At 35.7% G+C, this 20,230-nt stretch overlaps 2 protein-coding genes across 2 annotated transcripts in view; one reads left to right on the top strand and one right to left on the bottom strand.

Annotated features, from left to right (window-relative positions):
- Positions 1-7,442, top strand: part of LOC140232926 (cytoplasmic tRNA 2-thiolation protein 2-like) — a 60,635-nt gene extending 53,193 nt beyond the window's left edge. Inside the window, exon 14 of the mRNA XM_072313036.1 lies at positions 6,925-7,442. Within this exon, the coding sequence (XP_072169137.1) occupies positions 6,925-6,979 (55 nt within the window). The 3' untranslated portion in view covers positions 6,980-7,442. The remainder of the gene's footprint in view (positions 1-6,924) is intronic.
- Positions 7,443-12,290: 4,848 nt separating this feature from the next.
- Positions 12,291-20,230, bottom strand: part of LOC140233241 (uncharacterized) — a 48,578-nt gene continuing 40,638 nt past the window's right edge. The window contains exons 18-25 of the mRNA XM_072313352.1: positions 20,065-20,170; positions 18,216-18,369; positions 17,205-17,338; positions 15,779-15,864; positions 15,151-15,277; positions 14,437-14,547; positions 13,375-13,423; positions 12,291-12,352 (exon numbers count right to left, since the gene is read on the bottom strand). Coding sequence (XP_072169453.1) covers positions 12,291-12,352; positions 13,375-13,423; positions 14,437-14,547; positions 15,151-15,277; positions 15,779-15,864; positions 17,205-17,338; positions 18,216-18,369; positions 20,065-20,170 — 829 coding nt within the window. The remainder of the gene's footprint in view (positions 12,353-13,374; positions 13,424-14,436; positions 14,548-15,150; positions 15,278-15,778; positions 15,865-17,204; positions 17,339-18,215; positions 18,370-20,064; positions 20,171-20,230) is intronic.

Here is a 20,230-nt window from a genome sequence, read left to right as displayed (position 1 = left end):
TTGATATAAGATTATGCACTAAAAAATAAAACTGCTGTGCTTAATCACTTGAACTAAGTTAACAAGTTTTCATATCAGTACCCTAGATGGATACAAAAAGACAGGCCTACCAGTCCTGCCACATGATGTTAAATGAGCACCCATTGATGTGAATTTACCATTATAACCTGCCTTTTTACACTTCCCGAGCATGCATTTACTTACACGAACTAGTGCGTAGGATCTGTATTTCTAATGGTATAATTATCCTAATCATTAGTTCATGAATTTATGTGGTTTCGGTTTTCAAATTCCTACAGATGAAACTTCATTACGTTGGCATATAAATGCATGTAAGTGTTAATTTCAGCAGGATCATAAGTGGGACATTGGTTGGGGTGAAGTGGGGCAAATAGTAATTATAGGCTAGACAATATTACAAACATATCATATGATAGTCTGTGTGTGTGTGTTTGTGTGTGTGTGCGCGCGCGTAGGCTCTATGTGTGTGCTTTTGTGAATATTCAAACATAAAGAGTTTCATCACAAAACGTGATATATCCATTATGATTCATCAAAGAAAGTTATGTCTAAAGTGCCTGAAATTTAAAGAAATAATAAGAAATCTGTGATATTTTCATCATAGCTCTAAATAAAGGAAGAAGTGGGATAGTGATGATGTCTGAGTTTACCCCAGCACCCCCCAGATATATGTTATCAATAATTTATAAGGACATAATGTTGATGTGCCCCCCCCCCCCCCCCCCCCCCCTTGGAGTTGTTGGGGGAGGGGATGGAGGGATCCAAATGCATGCCTAAATTGTACATTTTCATCATCTTCTTGGAAAAAACAATGGATTTCCACTAAACTTGGCAAGTAGAATTCCTAGGGGGATAGGATCTCAATGTGTTCAAATGGGCACCATGTTCCCCTTGGGGTTCCCAGGGGGCCCAAACCTCCTAAATTAAGGAATATTCAATGATATTTTTCTTCTCTAATATCAGAAGTGATAGAGCTTTAAGTTTGTTTTTGTTTTTGTTTTTTTTTGTTTTTTTTTTTCAAAACTGCATAGTCCAACTTTCTATGCGCAGTGTACTTGGCAGGTGTTCTTACCAGTGTGATGAATAGGCAAATGAACACCATGCCCCCAGCTGTCAAAGCTGCCCCCTGCCCAAGTTTTCAACATTCTCAGCTGAGAGATTGCAAGAATGCATGGAAGGTGAACTTGCAATACTCAGGTGAAAGCGAGACCCTCGGGTCTCTTGTTCCCTTTAAGTTTCTTCTTCCTCCTTTTCTCCTTTTGATGAGGCTATTCCTACAGCAAAATCTATCCCTCATTTAGCATCAAAATTTCAATTTTTCATAATTCCTGAATTCTTTTTTTCTTCCTTTCCATCAGGCTCTATCATTTATCTTGACATCAGTTGGTCTGAATGCGCAATGCATGTCATGTTTTTGTCCTCATGTTTTTGTCCTCACTGGTAACTTCAAAGTTTACTGTAGTGAGCCATTTGCTCATGAGATGTGTTTCTGACCGACGAGGGGCTAACTTTGCAGAAAAGTATTTCCTCACATCTGAAATGGGGGATACACCTGAATACGCACAATATCTTCTTTTATCTGCACCTCACTTTAATAGTCGCTTGTCATAACGTAGTCTGCCCCTTAGTCTTGCCTGCTTGTGGTGAGATCCTTCTTCTTCCTCACTGGGTTTCCTTATACCTTCTACTGCATCAATTTCGAGCTTGTTGGATAGTGGTGTATTCAACCTGCCAATCATAAGGAGTGCTGGCTCCACACCAAAAGTGTCGTGTAGAGGTGTTCAACACGAAGCTGAATACGGCCAGATGGATGTCCCATGCAAGATGATCCCTGGACACCTTAATGATGCCTGGAGCTTAGACATCCTGTTTCTTTTCACTCTTTCTAACCAGTTTGTTTGAGGGTGGTATGGGGTGATGAACATACCCTCAATCAGTGCATGTGTTGTAAAGGCAACTTGTATTTGTCAAAAATGAGCAGAATATATTCCTTATTCTGTGAAAGTCCCAAAAATAAAGTCCCGTTATATGTGAAGTTTATTTCCAACAGAGGCCGAGAGTCAGGAAGATATAACACTCATCAGGCAGAAATGACGGTTAAGAAGGTTATTATGACGAATTACTCAAACACATTTACAGGGATGGATATTGAGAATATCTCACCAGGCAGAGAGGTGCGATACGGTGAAGGAATTATAACTGACTAATGCAATAGGCTAACATGACTGGAGATTGTTTCTGGACTGGTTGGCTCTCTATTGAATCTCTTCTGTAGATTACTTTCTCTCTCTGTGTGTGTGTTCAGAGGCAGTTATAACGGGATAGCTAGCTCTCAACAGCTCCCAAGCCTTCACTCTTAGCTGATAAACTCTTCACTCTATCTCCTCTTTATAACTTCACCCAAGATAGGCATAAAGTCTTTCTTTGTACCCTTTTCAAACAAACTTTCTTTCACATACCTCTTCTTCTTTCTGGTACACCTTGGCTTCCAGTCAGTCTTTGTTGATGTGTGACACTCATAACCATCAATCTCAGCTTCTTCTCTGAAGAAGATCACTCTGAAGAGGCTGGATCTATCGGGATGAGAGGGATACCTGTTGCATCAAGTATACAATGTGCAATACTGTTTTGGCCACGTTCAGTGCAAATCCAAATCAATCTGACATCAGAGATTCCTTGTCAACATTGCAATCCTAGACAGGTCATATGATAGTGCCTACGACACAATTCACAATTACATTTGTTTTCATCTTCTTTGAAGTCATCCCCACATTGTAAACATTCATCATTACCAGCAGTTTCTGTATAACTGGCTAATATCTGGTGAATTTCAACTTTGTCAAGTAAAGTGACAAAGATAGGCCTAGGCTATTGAGATTCAGAAAAAGAAAGGAAGTAATAAGATTCAGTGTCAGTAATATGAAGCAAAATTGAAAGACAATTTCAGCAAGAGGAAATGAGTTTAAAGAATTAGTTAGAGAATAACACAGCAAGATCAGAAAATAACTTTTCAGAATAAGAAAGGATAGAAGATTTGAGAGAGGCTCGTTTGTGTTTGTCGTACTTTCATGTATATTTTTCAAAAGACAGTCTGTCTTTCATTTTGGTTTTGTTTGGATGAAGGTGAAATGGAAAAAAGGATAAAGACTCACTGTTGTGGGTAAAGTTTACTCTCTTCTGAGAGCAGGATCTCTTCTGAGATTAGGAAAAGAGATGAATGATGATTTTTACTTTGGCTCAATGTATACAAGAATAAGATGGACACACTCTTCTGAGTGATGCAGCACCAGATCCAGACACCTACATTAGGAGATAAAATCAGATAATGTTGTAAATTTTCTCTGATAACAAGTCATCTTGTAATTAACTACATCAAAATGAAAGTGATCAGATATTCAGATGTCCTAGAAATTGTCCAACTTGCCCCTTCCGCTGACATCGCCACGTGAAACCGTGATGCTTGTTCTCTCGTTTCGTCCACACGCACTCCGAGCCGCAGACCTCGCAGGCCATCCTCGATGCGATGATATGGTTTGCCTTCATCCACTACATGACAGTGTCATGATCGGTGAGGAATAGAGCATGAAAGCTCCATGGATTGTAAAAGTCGGTGAAGGTGCATTGGTAAAGCATATTGAACTTGATCTGGACTGTCATGAAGTTCTGCTGCTTCTGGTCTTTGGTGACTCCCCAATGCTCCATCATTGTGCATGTTGCTGTCCTTTCTGCATGGAGCAGTAGCCAACTGGTGAGGAGTAGCATTTATAATCCACTCTGTTACATGGCAGTTGAATTCTTATTTTTCTGTTTGGTGGTGATGTCTGCCATGGCTGCAGGTGCTTCATCTCCTGGCAATTTTATTTTGTTATCTCCAAAGTGTTCAGAGTAGGTAGCCAATGCCCTTCAGTTTGATTGGTATGAATTTTGTGATCGATAGAGTCAATGAAGTTACCCTAATGAACAGTGACATTGTCTATTATGAACACACCATTATTCAAGGTATGCACTTGATTGTAGGCCACCCTACTATCATTTGTTATATGCATGCCAAGTAGGAACCACTCTTGGATGATTGGTTAAAGGGCCTGCCTGTCCTGTTGTTCAACCTCACAGAGTACACATCTTCCTAATCGGCTTTCGATGGCTCCTTCAACCCTGTGGCCTTCTTGCCACTTGCCTTGATGATACTTTCTGTGAAAATACTTGTGACCTCATTGTCACCACCCTTTCCTGTTATGTCTTCTCTTGTGGTGACAAGTCTGGTTCAAGCATCTTATCGCCCTTCGTTGATTCATTCAGTGGTTGAGCCATTGTCTGTCACCTTTGCTTCAGGCTGTTATTATTTTTCATTGAGAGCAGATAGTGAACTATCAATGCAGCTTTTCTGAGCAGCTTGGTCCACATTAAAGGGAAAGTAAACCCAAAGAGCAATGTGGATTGAGTGAAAGCAGTAATATTAGTAGAACACATCAGTGAAAGTTTGAGGAAAATCGGGCAATCGATGCAAAAGTTATGAATTTTTAAAGTTTTGGTGTTGCAACTGCTGGGTAAGGAGACTACTAGAGGTTATGACGTATGAGTGGACTACAATATAAAGAAAATAAAAAGGGAATTCAATAAAAATTCATTTTTTCATGAAAATTACACATTCCGTCAGCTTGATACTGACATATGTTAGGGGTAGCACTTATTCCCCCTGCTTTCTGAAAGCGGTTAGTCAAGAACTCTTTCATTTTGCTAGAAAAGTGATTTTTTGTGGAATTCCTTTCATATTTTCTTTATATTGTGGTCCTCTCATACGTCATAATCTCTAGTAGTCTCCTCATCCAGCGGTTCCAACACCAAAACTTTAAAAATTCATAACTTTTGCATCGATTGTCCGATTTTCCTCAAACTTTCACTGATGTGTTCTACTAATGTTACTGCTTTTACTCAATCCACATTGCTCTTTGGGTTTGTGTTCCCTTTAAGGTGTTTCAGTAATTGGAATGCACAAATGTCAGTTTACAGTTCATTTGAATTGTTAATACTTCATTTATTTCAGGTATTTCTTCAGTTTGGTACTATCCAAGGGATTGCCATTGAATGTGCACCCTTTTGGCTTCTGTTTGAAGATATCTTAGAGCATCGTCTCTTCTGTCTTTTCCATTACAACTCATAAAAGCAGAATTTTCTTTGCTATATGGCTTGTACAACTTTTTGAAGGCGTGTAACCATGGAACATATAAATGCATTTGTTTTCTACATAGATACATTTATTGCCATTGGTGTGTGTGTGTGTGTGTGTGGGGGGGGGGGGGGGATCGGGTAACTTTGGGCACTTCCCACACAGTTGCCTTTGAATGTGTACCCTTTTCATTATACAGATATTCTAAAGCAATGTCACCTCCATTACTTCCATTACTTTTCATGAAGACAAAAGTGTTTTTGCTTTATAGCCAGAATTACTTTTAAAGACATAAATGCTTAGAACTGTCTATGTATTCATGTTGGTAAAATGCATGTTCTGTATATGGGGCCATGACGATAGGGGTAAATTTGGGCATCTCCCTTGCGGTTGTCTTTGAATGTGCACCATGTTTACTACATAGATACTGTAGAACATTGTCTCTTTTATAGACTGCATTTTATTTCTTTAAAATAAAAGCATCTTTGTTGTATGGTCTGGACAACTTTTTGAAGGCACGTATACCCATTGAGCAAATGTTTATGCATTGGTGTTTAGGCCTACAGCATATGATGTGTATTTCCATGGGGTTGGCATAACTTTGGCCACCTCCCACAGTGTTGCCTTGAATGTGTACTATTTTGACTTTTTAGGTGTTGTAGAGCAATGTCTCTTTTATCATTTGCATGACTTTTCATGAAAATAAAAAAAAAAGTTTACTCTCAAAATGCTCTGAATGTGCTGTTCATTACACACGAAAAAGCCTAGTTGGAATTATTCTAAATACTGATATGTTTGTACCAAGCAATGAATTATGCAATCAATCAAGAATTGAGCCTTTACAAAGCACATGGAAAAGAATGAATCTCGTAGTTATGCTTAAATCTATTTATCATACTTTGCTTGAATATCTTACCAAGCGAATGTGCATGCAAATTCCACAAAGTTCTTTTGAAATGCTGTATATAATATAGATTATCTTTGCTAAAACCAAACTCAAATTTTGAAGAAAAAGATTTTTGTATTCTAGTGCAGTTTTATTCAGTGATCTACCATATGACATTAGATGGACTGATAAAATTTTTATTTTTAGAGAGAATATGAGAAGATACGATTTGTTTAAGTTTTGTTTTGAAATGTGTGTTTTTGTGGTTGTTAATACCCAGGATGATTTTTCCTGGATACTTTTGCCGTCAACATGTATAAACATATAGTATTGTGTCTAGTATTTTGTATTTTGTTCTGTTTTCTTATTTATGGTTATTTTATCTAATTTGTATTTGTTGTTTTACCTTGTACACCATTTTATTTTTGACATGGACCCGTCTGGAAATCAGTCTTTTACTGAAAGGGCTGTGCACCTTCTGAATGGAAATACAAATTAAAAAAACAAAAACAAAAACAAACTGGGGTTCAGGTGTGCTCATACAAGTTGCTTCAATTCGTTTATAAGAGTGTTGTTGTTGGTTTTTTTTTTATTTATTTCCATTGGTCACCTGTTTGGTTATAGTAAATAAGTGCCACTTTGATATTTGCAATTATGTTATGATGCATTGACACCCTTGGTGAAGATCTTTTTTTATACAGCATTCTCAAAAGCAACAAGTCTTTGGTGAAGGATTTTTCCCTTTAATGATTACTGATAATCAACAGATTAAAATGTCAGGACTTTGATGTGAAACAGAGTGTTAAGTTTTTATTTTTTTATTTTTTGCTGTTTTTCTTCATGTTTCTAGGTCACAAATGAAGGAAGAAATACAAGAATTCCTGCTAACAGATGACGACAGATAACAGTTGGGTCAAATATAAATCATTAGTGAAGATTGGTCATTATAATCGGTCATTGTAATTGCTTATTTCTAAACCACAAGTTTGTGTGTGTTTTTTTTTTGTTTTTTTTTAACCATTCTCAATGTAATTCTTACATCTGTCTCCTTTTGCACTTGTTTTTTTTTCACTAAGTGTCATCATGGAGCAATGTGGAGTCTGATTCTAATTTTAAAGGTTTTATGTCAATCATTGCTAAAGTACTACGATGTATTATGAGTAACAAAAGACATTGGGATGCACCCTCCGCGAGACTGAGCATAACTTGCATGTTCCCTTGCCATGTCTTTTGTTAGTCACATTAATATCACAGAAACATGCAAGTTATGCTGAGTCGAGGGGAAGGTGCATTCCAATGTCTTTTGTTAAACATATCAGTACTTTTAGCAATGATTGACAGATGAGATCACAACCAGAATCTTGGTTTGGAAGGTTTTTTTTTTTTTTTTTTTTTTTTTTTTTTTTTTTTTTTTGGCGTATCCAAGTAATCTGAAGAAAAAAAGAAGAAAAATTATTCAAAAATATATGGATTGTTTCTAAATATCATTTCACCGCAAAAGTGATGTTGAGGGTATCATGAGTCAACAACAAATCAACATGCATTTGTATGTCAAAAAAACCTTTAAGCTTGCATAATGTACATTAGTCAGTGCTAATGTCAAAAGCAGATTCTATACAAGTTTCTAAGACGAAGTGCAGTGTTTTGATATGGCAGGGATATATGTTCATTTTTGTCCATGTTCACTTAAGATGTTGGTGTCAGCATTATGACAAAGAGAAGATCATAACCAAATTGATGAGAGGCACTTTACTGAAACGGTATATTGTTATACAGTGTAATTAAAAGTCCATTTAAAGAATACAATCTTGCCACATTTTCATGGAGTTGAATGACTTTCAAGTTGCTCAACATGTTTTCATAATGGACCACGTGTAAAAAAAAAAAAAAAATGTACTTTGAAAGATGTAAATCTTTTTTTTTTTTTTCAAACAGGGTTGAGCTGCGTAACGTGTAGAATACAATAAATATAACGCGACATCTTCTAGAAGCCTGTTACAAACATAAATGCCAGTCCTCAACAATGCTGATTTGTAGTGAGGGTTTGTGACAAATTATCTGCCAGTTCTTGAGACTGCTTTCACCTTCAAAGTGCAAAGTTTTCATTTCAACAATGCAAATTTTCGGGCTCTGAATTCAGCCCATTGAAAGTTGTGACAACATAAAGTTTTTCTTCTGTGGGATGTAGCACTTACTTGCTCTGCTGTAATATCGAAGAAATTGGAGAATGTTCTAGCGTGCTCAAGACAACAATAACCATGCCAGGAATCACAGTGTGTCAAATATGTGCTTGTTTGTCGTTGGCATGGGTTAAAAAGTGTCAAACTCAACTCAAAATACAGGCACAAGTTTGTGGACAGAGTTTTATATTGTATCAAAATACAGTTAGTGTTAACAATATATACCAAGCTGTATGAATAAATCAAAACTTTTAACAGAATGTTTTTCACTGGTTTAATTGTGTCTTTGAATTATACTCAATGTAGCAGCATGCTTTTGTTATTTCTTTCAGCAAACATTGTGTCTAATTGGTATGAAATGATAAACTGAACGTTTATTCAAATTATTGACTCAGTTGCAACAGACTGTGTTATCTTTGGGACATAGACGAATATGGCATTTAATGAAATTACATATTGTAATACTTTCAGTATATCTTGCAAGGATAACATACTCATCCTTACCAGATTTATTGAACTTATTAATTCCATTTTTTTTTTCAAATTCACAATTTGACCAACTGTCTACGAGTATTAATTGATGTGTGATTCATGGCGGAAGATTAGACCCAATCTTTCATTCATTGAAAGCTCCGTTATGATCAAACCATTGATATAACAGTTGCATTTGATGCTTGGAAAAGGACACAGGAGTGTTGATTAGACTGAGCAGCCAGCGTTAACGTTAGTCTATACAATGTAGTTACGCAATCCAAAAGTGATATAGATTTATTTGGTGAGGATCTTCAATGTGCCACCCATAGTCAACTTGACCCTAACACAATGTGAATATTATTTGTATATGTATATATATATATATATATATATATATATATATTTGTAGGCCTATACACATAATAAATACATAATAATGAAATAACAAAACTAGGGAAATACATGATTCAATTTATTCTATGATAGTATCCATATACTTTCGAAAGCTGTGGGAGATGATTTACCTACTATACATAACAGGCACAATTTTCTTACATATTATATACATACATGCATGCCTCTGAATTTCAACAAGATTGTTTTTAGACGTTTAATTTTTTTTAAAATCCCTTACATGTACATGTACTTATTTTCCTCCCTTCCTATCACTTCTTCTTTCCAAACTTGCATGAAAAGCAGCCAAAAAAAAAAAGTTAAAATCAGCAGCCAAAAAGTGATAACCAACAGCAAAAGAGTGATAATACTGTCCAAGGAATCCAGAAATTTTTCCCAAACTATGCAAACGGGCATTACCTTCGTCTTCATTCAGACTTTCTAATGTATCTGAAGTCGCACCAAATAAGATCAATCATGTGGGAAAATTCCCGCACCACCACGTCTATATAAGATACATTTGAGGAAACCAAGCCAAAATATGGATGGGGCTTGTGAGAAAGCAGAAATATTAGTAGAACAAATGCATTGGTGAAATTTTGAGGAAAATCGGACATTCCATCCAAAAGTTATGAATTGTTAAAGTGTCATCACTGGACAAGGAGACTAAATACTTCGATTCAAACTATAAAGAAAATTCAACATGTTTTCTCTTTTCTAGCATAAAGAAAGAGCACTTGACTTACCTCTTTCAGAAATCAGGAGGAATGATACTACCCTTAACATTATGTCAGTAACATATCAATGAAATATGTAATTTTCGTGAAAAAAAGTGGAATTTTGTGGAATTCTCGTATTTCCTTTATGTTGTTGTCCATAACGACGTCATGAAGTGTAGTAGTCTTCTTATTCAGCGGTGACGAACACCGAAACTTTAAAAAATTCATAACTTTTGAATGGATTGTCCAATTTTCCTCAAATGTTCACTTATTTTGTGTTCTACTGGTACTGCTGCTTTCACTCAATCCATATAGGCCTATATATGCTGTTGTTTCCTTTGAGATTACACGTGCATATTGTAAATTTGGTAGTATAAAGTATACGGTATGGCACTTATTTCATCTAATGTGCTATAGTAGAGAGCGCGTTATGTACATTATGTTGCATAATAATGGCGTGATAATGCATGTAAAAAGACACGAAATGAATGGTCATCGCGCTTCTTTCACCAAGTAGAGAATGCAATGAATGTACACGATATTATTTGCATAATGATGACAAAATAATCCATTATCAAAAGACAAGTATTATTATCAAAAGCTATCCAACTGCAAAATACTGTCGTGACTCGATAGATCCGATTGATCAAAAGATAAAATCGATTCTAAATTTCCTTACCACACAGTCTGCCAGTCTGCCATAGATTGACAGTTGAAATCAACTTTATAATCAATTTTAACTCTTCATAAAACAGGGCCCAGGTAGACTCTGGTATATCAAACCATCATTTAGGGGTTTTGTTGTTGTCGTTTTTTAAATGCAATGCCTGTCTTTTTCCTGCGGAGGATGCAATTTAAGTTGGTCTCGATAGCTAGAGTAAAATCAACCAAAGGAAATTAGGGCAGCTTTATTGATATCGGAGGCAAATGAAAAGGTCAATGGAATGTTCATGTTCATCAGTGGCGGATCCAGAGGGGGGGGGGGGGGGGGGGCACAACCGGCGCACGCCCCCCCCCCCCCCTTTATTGTTGAAAACAAAAGAAATAAAAAGAAAAAATGAAATGAAACCCGGAAGTGGCACCAGAAATATTAGTTGCCCCCTCCCTTTACAGAATTCCTGGATCCGCCCCTGTTCATGAGATTTTCACAAAACACTCATGATCATAATAATAGTCACGTTAGTCGCCACCATGACGCAAAAGTATCCCATTGTCAGACATACATCCTCACTAAATTAATTTTTGCTTTCTATTTATTCTAAACAAATAAAAAAAAAAGAAGATATTCAGTACTGAAATGACGAAAACATGACAAAAAGTTGCAAAGGTTCACGCATTATAGTTGCTGAATGATATACCAAGAAACGTGAACTGTAGTTGATTATTTACAAACCCAGTACAAAACTATAGTAACAATACGCAAAAGTTAATAGGCACTACATAGTATATATTGCACTTTTATCTGCCCTCAGTCCACAATATAGGCATATAAATCAAAATCAAAGTATTTTCATTAATATTTGTTTCATAATAGTTAAGAATGAAAGATCGATGGTGGTGAAAATTGCATATGTATTCATATTGCAGTAGCTTCAGGACTTCCAGGTATTTCAGAATGATACTTAATGAGAACTTTATAGAATTTTATATTGCTCTATACTGCACAGAACGCAAACCAAATTGGATACAGTTGTACTGATAAAATGTGCTACGAACGTAATCCTGTAGAATAAACACATCGTTAATAATTCATTGTTTATCGTCTTAACAAATGTCCAGCATCATACCAATAATCTTTTCACATTGATGGCCCATCACAATATTGTTCAGCGCAACCCTGTATATTTGAAAAGAGAAATAGTCTGCTACTGGTCTAACTTTCACGTAAGATAACTTATTACGCCTGCATTTTCACCTCTATTTGGGTTCGTATCCCAATACATTGACATTTTTGTTCCTTGAGAAAAATCACACTCGATACTTATGAATAATAATCAAAATCAATAATCCTGTAAGCGATTAGCTGCCAGCCATTCAGATTCAATTTCTTTTTATCATTAGAGGAAAAACTGTATGCTGTGATTGCCATTTCGATTAATTTTTAGGCTTATCACACCGTCCTATTCGTTTCCATTGTTATAAAACATGATATCAACACTGTAATCCTGTAGTAAACCTACCTCGTGTGTATTTTTCTAGTAGGGCACACAACGACATGATAATGATATTAATATGGTCTGTAATGTGCTCTTGATCTTTTTTTTTCCTACAGCCGTACTGTGGCTAGTATTTCCCATAAGTTTGTATGTAATTCTCATCTTATATGAACCACATAATATATTCTTTCGCTAGAGTTACGTGCACTTTGTTTGTCTTGCATTTCTTGTCGCACTCGAGTTCGTTCCGCCTTTGATTCGAATTGAAATGAAACGACTTTGATCTGACGCCGATCACGACGACATCGTGGCGACGGTGGAGGGTGAAGACTCGCTGAAGGCTTCCCGTCGTGGAGCTGTATTGGAGGATGACGATATAGAATGGTTAACATATTTTTGTTCAAAGACTTCTTTGAACACCACGACATAGTGTGAAAAGTAATCTATAGTTTATCTTTCCATAACATCATGTAATCACCGTTATTATCATCATCATTATTACTATGTTATTGTTATTATTACTTGTTACTATTATTGATATTATTAATTCAGATAAAATAACGTAACTGCTAAGTCTATACCATTCTGCTACCATTTCATAATTTCACCATATGCACACAATTGTGTAGTGTTTGGTATATTCAAATGAGGTGTTCTCATTTTATTCTGTATTTATGCCCAAGTGTTGTTGTTTTTTTACTTCATCATTTTATGATCATAATTCTTCTTCTTTTTTTTTTTCACTGAGTACCAAGACGACTAAACAACGCTATTGTCTTCTGGGTTTTCCCAGAATCATATTTGAAATATTATGGTCAAATATGGAAGTTGCGCCAGACTTATAGAAATTGTCACGACTTACAATTCACACACATACACACCCACACGCGCGCGCGCGCGCACACACACACACACACACACATATATATATATATATATATATATATATATATATATATACACACACACATTACGTTTAGGAACCATTTAAAGCCTCCTACAGCAACATAGTCAGTATTTCATGAATCCCGAATGAAGGCATATTGTTTATACGCGAGGAAAATGTCAATCAACAGTGATAGCATTAACAACATGAAAAGAGAAGTTATAACAATGACACGCTGATGCTGGTATGATACAGAGAGTAATAAGAGTGCATGTGAGAGAGAGGGGCACGTATGTAGATGCAAACATACATGGATATAGTAATGCAAAGATGTAGGATACTGTATACATACATGTAATACGAGAGAGAGAAAAAAGTGACGAACAAACAGAGCTAGAGATGGGGAGAGAGAGGTAGATAAAGATGAAGAATACAATCGGGAGCTCGCAGCATACACACTGAGTGAGCAGAAGAGTTTCTGTCGTCACGCACCTGGTCCTACTTTTGAGTTCGACGAGCCTGGACGCGCAAAACTTGAGCCCTGCGTTAGAAATAGATATGATAACAATATAATAATATGAGAGGAATTGAGTTTTGATTGTGTTAATCATGTCAATAGAATGTAGAGTGTAGTTAGTTCGGAATAGTGGTCTGTATAATGATGTAGAAGTACAGTCACACACGAGATATTATATAATTATGCCTTATTGATTTACACAAATAAAGTTCAATTTATTGATTTACACACATAAAGTTCAAGTTTAAGACAATACTATAGAAATCACTTACATTAAGGCTTCGGCACACTGAGCACGGTCTAAACGGCAACGGTCCGACTTTTTGCTATGGGGCCACAAAAGGAACCATATCTGGTTCTGCTACAATATCAGTTTTTTTTTTTCATAATTTTACTACAAAATAAATCTTCAACAGGTTATCTTGTTGCTCTTTTGATTCTGACATAAGCATAAAATTTTGGGTGAATTTGTACCCAATTATGGCCTATTGATTTGTGTGTGTGGGTGTTTTTTTTAAACAGAACTAGATATAGTTCCTTTTGGCGCACCATAGCACAAAAAAAAAAAAAAAAAAATCCCCACAAAACGCAAAAAAAAAAAAAGGACGGTGTGCCGAGGCCTTTAAATCTGCAAATCGTTTTAAAATAAACTGTAGAAAATTAAGACATGCTTGCAACTGGAAGTGTGTTTAACGTGACGGCTTTCCTATTCCCCACCACTCTCTTCAAATTTGATTTTACCCATTAAATTGCCTTTCTGCTACCCTCCTCTACCTAGATGCGTAAAGGGAGACAGTACGTAGTTCGTCATTGAACGAGTGGAGGGACATAGCAGTCGATTTCCTGTATGATAATCTGTTGTTTTACCAAGGAATATCGAATTCATTATTAAAAAAGAGAAAAAAAAATAAAATGTTAGTTTCTGCTATCATAAGGATGATTTTGAATTCGATTTGTTTCTGCATCGCCGATAAATGGCAGCATCAGTGCAGTCTTGATCGCCAGAGGAGGGTCAATAAACGAACGTAGAGATTTACCGATTGGCTTGTGATAGCATCGAAATGTTCCTTGGATCGTTTGTACTTCAGCTTCACTATCTTCATGACGTCATCATTCCAAAAACAGTGGAACGCGCAGATGAATACACCCTGTTGATTGTTGAAAACATACCAGTAGCAAAAAGTAAGAATTCACCACGAGGAAGAAATCATGACTCTCGCCTCCGTCAGGAAAGGTACATGTCTCCGATCTCAGTAATTTTAATGCTAGATATATTTCACTGCGTTTTGCTTTTTCATAACATTTCTCTAGAATAAATAAGCAAACAAAGAAACACTCGAATTTTCAGGATTTTCAAAGAACGATGAGGTTAATGCATGAGCGTTCAATAGCCCACTTTGTCAGGCCAGTTCTTTGTTGTTGTTTTTTAAAAGAAAACTTTTACTATATTGCATGTGCAATTGAGCCTGGATATAGGCATGAAAGATGTTTGTCATGATCAGTTTTATAGTCCTACCATACGAATTAACGTTGATTCTACGCTACAGATCTTCCCGCGAACACAACAGTCAGCTCATTTCTGGTGCGTGAATTTAGAAGGCGGTGAAATCGGATGATTTAGCTCTCGGAAACGCATTAACACTTTCAGGGCCCCGCCACCTCAGATTCCCTGAGCATTGTGTAAAAACAACTTACCGAGTGTATTCATAGAGTTAAATGCATGATACACTTGGAGCGAGGGAATGACATACCTGGAGGGAATTGAGAATAGCGAATGCGTACTGGAAAAAGATGGTGGAGGAGCTTGTTGCTAGGAAACCCAGCATCCACGTGATTCCCAGCAAGGGGAGCAAAATCACAACTGCGCGAGTGGATTTTCTGTATCAAAAACCCAAAACAAAACAAAACAAAGCAAAGCAAAGCAAAATAAAAACCCCGTTTGAATGGTTTAAAAATGTATGAATGTACAATGACTAAATACCACTACCACTACAAAGTTGTGTCTTACAAACACTACCTGTAGGCAGGCGGTTATACACTATTGCAATATGTACCATTTCGGCTTTACTTCTGGTGGTAAAAGACAATATTGACTTCCCGTTATCATTGTTATTATTATTATTATTATTATTATTATTATTATTATTATTATTATCATTATTATTATTAAAATTATCAGCAGCAGCAGCACCATCATTGTCACAATCATATCATTATATACTTATAAATATATTCACATGTGTTCATTTATTTATATATACTTGATATACTATGCATTTGTATATATAATGTTTATTCATGAAAATAATGTATTTATAATTTTATGTACATACATTCATGTACACTATATAAAACTTAGATTAATTTGACGTGACTTACTTCACTTGCTCAAACTTTGATTTGTCGCTCATAGATTTGATGGAGAGGAACTTCTGCAGGACTATGACGAGTATGATCACGTTTGCCTAGAGAGGAAACGATTTGTTGAAGGTTGAAGTGAAAGAAACAAAATCTTCCACAGATTATTTTTTTCCATTTCAGGTATAAGGTTTTTGATTCGGTCGGATATACCTCACACAGTATCTAACAATAATATTCTCTTATTGATTATTTGTTTTTCGGGTACGTGTATTCAGATTTAATCATGATAGAAATATTACCCACTGTATTTTTCAAAGTTTTATTACCTCCGTTTTTTGATATCTAATTATACTGGATTTTTTTTCTATGCTGTACACGTTTTTAAATTGTAAATTCAGCATCTCGGCTGCCGTGGCAGTATTTTTGACAAACCAGATTAAATTGAACTGAATAAGAAAAAGACGACAACGAGTGGTGTAGTGACATAGATTGAAGTATTACAGACGCATCAATTGTCACGTGATTGCATCAAAAGTTTCTTCTGCCACGGCATACACTTAGCATCTGTACTGCTTCTTAATTAAAAAAGGGATATTGATCTTCCGATTAACATCTAAATGGAGGAAATTTTCTTGGTGAAAGAAGTGAAGTGAAAGAAACAAAATCTTCCACAGATTTAATTTTCTCTATTTTGGGTGCATAATATGTTTTTGATTCGGTCGGGTAAACCTCAATCAGTATCTAACAATAATATTCTTTTATTGATTATTTGTTTTGCGGGTACGTGTATTCAGATTTAATCATGATAGAAATATTACTGTATTTTTCAAAGTTTTGTTACCTCCTTTTTTATATTTAATTATACTGGAATTCTGAATTAAAAAAGGGATATTGATCTTCCGATTAACATCTAAATGGAGGAACGTTTCTTGGTCCGGCAAAAATGTACTCTCCGTCCACTGTATGTACCCGCAATTTTCTCCACTTGACACTCCTTTATTCTAAATATGATATCTTTGTGATTATTTTTGATCTACTTCTATATGTATAGCCAGACATCATGACTGTGTAGTTAGTTTAATTTTAGTTTAGTTTTTGAGGATGTTAACAAAATCAATCTTCTTGCAGTTTTCTCAGTAGTGACGACTCAATCGGTATGTGCCAAAAGAACGAGAACAATGAGCATCTTATCATCAAAAGAGACAGATTAGAGAAAAAAATAATTGATTAAAACTCAATCTTATAATTTAGCGTTGCTCTTCTTTCTTTTTTTCTTTCATTCTTTATGTATGCATGTATTTATTATTTTCATTTATTTATTTATTTATTTATCTATGTATATAAATGTATTGATTTATTCATTTATTTATGTATTCATTTACATTGTATTTATTTGTTTATTTATTGCCCTGACCAACAAACAATGAGGAGATCATGGTGTTACCACAATGACGACGACCACGGGTCCGGCGAAGGCCCATACGGCACCCCGATCTCTCGATAACCAGCAGGCATAAGATGTCCCATAGAAATTGATGTTTATCACAGCCGTGATCATGACGATAAGGACCGGACACCCTGCAATGTAGATATATTTACATACATCCGTATAGAATTTATGGTGGAGGAATATATTTACATTGACAAACAGACGAAAGATATGAACAAAGGGTGATCGAACTTCTCACATAAACGTCACGCGCATTATTTGTTCTTCTTGCTATACCCGTCAATTTTTGTTCATAATTTGGAGTTGTATAGGATTGATTGTGTTCTGCTTTTTTATGCTGCCTTTGAAATCAAGTTCACCTATGGGACAGTCGTTTTCATAGTAGTTAAAGGACAAGTTCACCTTCATTACCATAAGGATTGAGAGAATGTAGCAATATTAGTAGAACACACCATTGAAAGTTTGAGGAAAATTGGACAATCTGTCAAAAGTTGTGAATTTTTGAAGTTTTTGTGCAGTCACTGCTGGATGAGAAGACTACTGCAGTGTATGATGTCACATGCGTACAACAATATAAGGAAAATATAAAAAGAATTTCACAACATTTCATCTTTTGAAAAAAGTACACATTCCCTTGACTCGTTACTGACATATGTTATGGATAATATTATTCCCATTGCCTTTAGAAAGAGGCAAGTTAAGTGCTCTTTTTATTATGCGAAAAAAGTGAAAATATGTTGAATTTTCTTTACATTTTCTTTATACTGTTGTACTCATATGACATCACGAGCCTTAGTAGTCTCCTCATCCAGCGGTTCCAACACAAAAATTTTAAAAATTCATAACTTTTCCATCGATTGTCCAATTTTCCTCAAACTTTCACTGATGTGTTCTACTAATATTGCTGCATTCTCTCAATCCTTATGTTTATGAAGGTGAACTTGTCCTTTAAGGATAATAATGATGAGTCACGATGATTTGTGCGCGTGCGCATTGGATACCTACCCCATGCGAGTGCGTGGTAGATAATCAGCTGACGGTTGTTGCTTTTGAAGACGCTCGTGGCCCGGAAGTAAATGTACACCCCTTCCATGAGCATCCAGAAGAAGGTCGCGAGGTAAAAGAAGTGGATCAGAATGGCGACTGCTCGACATCGTGTCTGCATCGGCGTCAACAGAGACAAGAGTGTTAGAATCGTAATACATGTAATAATTATAATAATAATAATAATAATGATAATAATAAATGGCAATAATAATGATACTGATAATAATAATAATAATGATAATGATAATAATAATAAATGACAATAATAATGATACTGATAATAATAATAATAATGATATGAGTAACCAAATACACAATCCGACGGTCTATTATAAGTTCTTACAGCTACAGCATGTTCCTCCTCAAAGAAAACTAGACCAATGTGCAATTTTAGTTTTCTCTTTAAGTCATTTGCAGTCTCGCAATGCTTCACTGAGTTCGGCAGTCTGTTCCATAATAGGGGAGCTGCTGACATATTAATGCTCTGTCCCCCCATGCATGATCTTTTAGTTTTGGGGATGAGAAGACAAGAGGCTTTAGAGGAGCGCAGTCCAGATCGAGATGGTTTATGGAGGCTGAGCAGAGATAAGATGTATCGTGGTGAAGAGAACTTAAAGCCAACTTCAAAACACATGCATGCAGTTGTAATCCCCGAGTATGCATGCTTAACAATAATATTTTAACGTGATGAATCAAAATTAAGTTATTATGGAATTCCTTGTGACAACATTGCGTATATGACTGTATGGAGACATTGATTGAGTGAAAATACAGGTGTTTACGTAGGAGGGCCATGGTTAAAAGGTGATTGTCTGCAACATTCTTGAATGACATATTCACTACAGTATAATGAAGGATAATGAAGGCTTTTTAGATATTTCTCAAATACCATTGCAATCAAGCGTTAAAGAGTAAACACGTTTCTTGTTAATTCTCACACATACTCTCATTCTCACTCACACAACCTCATACGTATATACACACGTACATGAACTCTGTGTCCTTACACTGATAGTCTCTCGCATATTCTATGGAATTTTGTTTGGAATATTTCGATCTTATTCCTTTCCTCTCTTTGTCACGTTTAGTCTTTTATATCAGACATTACGAATTTATTTCCAATCATGACTCATTTAGTTTTGCAACGTATAGGCCATATTGATAATATCGCATTATGGCGACATAATCCTTTATATATCTAAGCAACTTGCTTCCTTGATGTTATTTAGTCATTTTGTCCACGAGGAGAATGCAAAATACAAGCTTGGCTTTTCAGCACGTCTCCTCCATTTCCTGCAACTTTAACTGTAATTCAAGTTTATCTGCTTATGTGATGCGTAGTATTCTTAATTTCACGTATTTTTCTTTGTTCTTTGTTACTTGTAGTTTTATTTTTTTATTTATTCTGTGTTCTCTATACAGGGTGGTATCTTCAGTACATAGAACTCTTTTTACAAGAGAGCCCTGTATTACATAAAAATATTAAAATACAGTTTACAATTTGAAACAACTTTTGAACAGTACAATGTTACAATCCATAACAATACATTACATACAATACAATACAAAATACGAAAAGTTAAAACGGCAATCAAAATATAAAGTTGAATATGATACAAGACGAATAAAATATATAACAATGTAAAATTAAAGTACGTCTCACATTCAGTTGTTAATTGTACTGATGATGTGTTATTTTGTGTACGTATATGTTTTGCATTGTTGGAAATGAAATAATTTCTACGCAACAACATCAGTAACAACTTTGTCTGACGCTTGACAAGTCTGCGTGACACACGCTCCTTACCTGATGACCGACATCACTCACGCCGGCAACAAAAATCATGTGACCTATAAACATGGCGGCAATAAGATTCAAGTGGATGAGGGCGGCCTCGCGATTATGAAGACTCCTGAATTGTGGAGCGGTCGGCGAGTTAATGAAAGAGCAAGAAAAAAAACAACAACAACAA

This window comes from Diadema setosum, chromosome 9 (genome assembly GCF_964275005.1).
Source record: "Diadema setosum chromosome 9, eeDiaSeto1, whole genome shotgun sequence".
Lineage (NCBI taxonomy): Eukaryota > Metazoa > Echinodermata > Echinoidea > Diadematoida > Diadematidae > Diadema > Diadema setosum.
The sequence above is the reverse complement of the archived record's forward strand: the minus strand, read 5'-3'. Positions and strand labels throughout refer to the sequence as shown.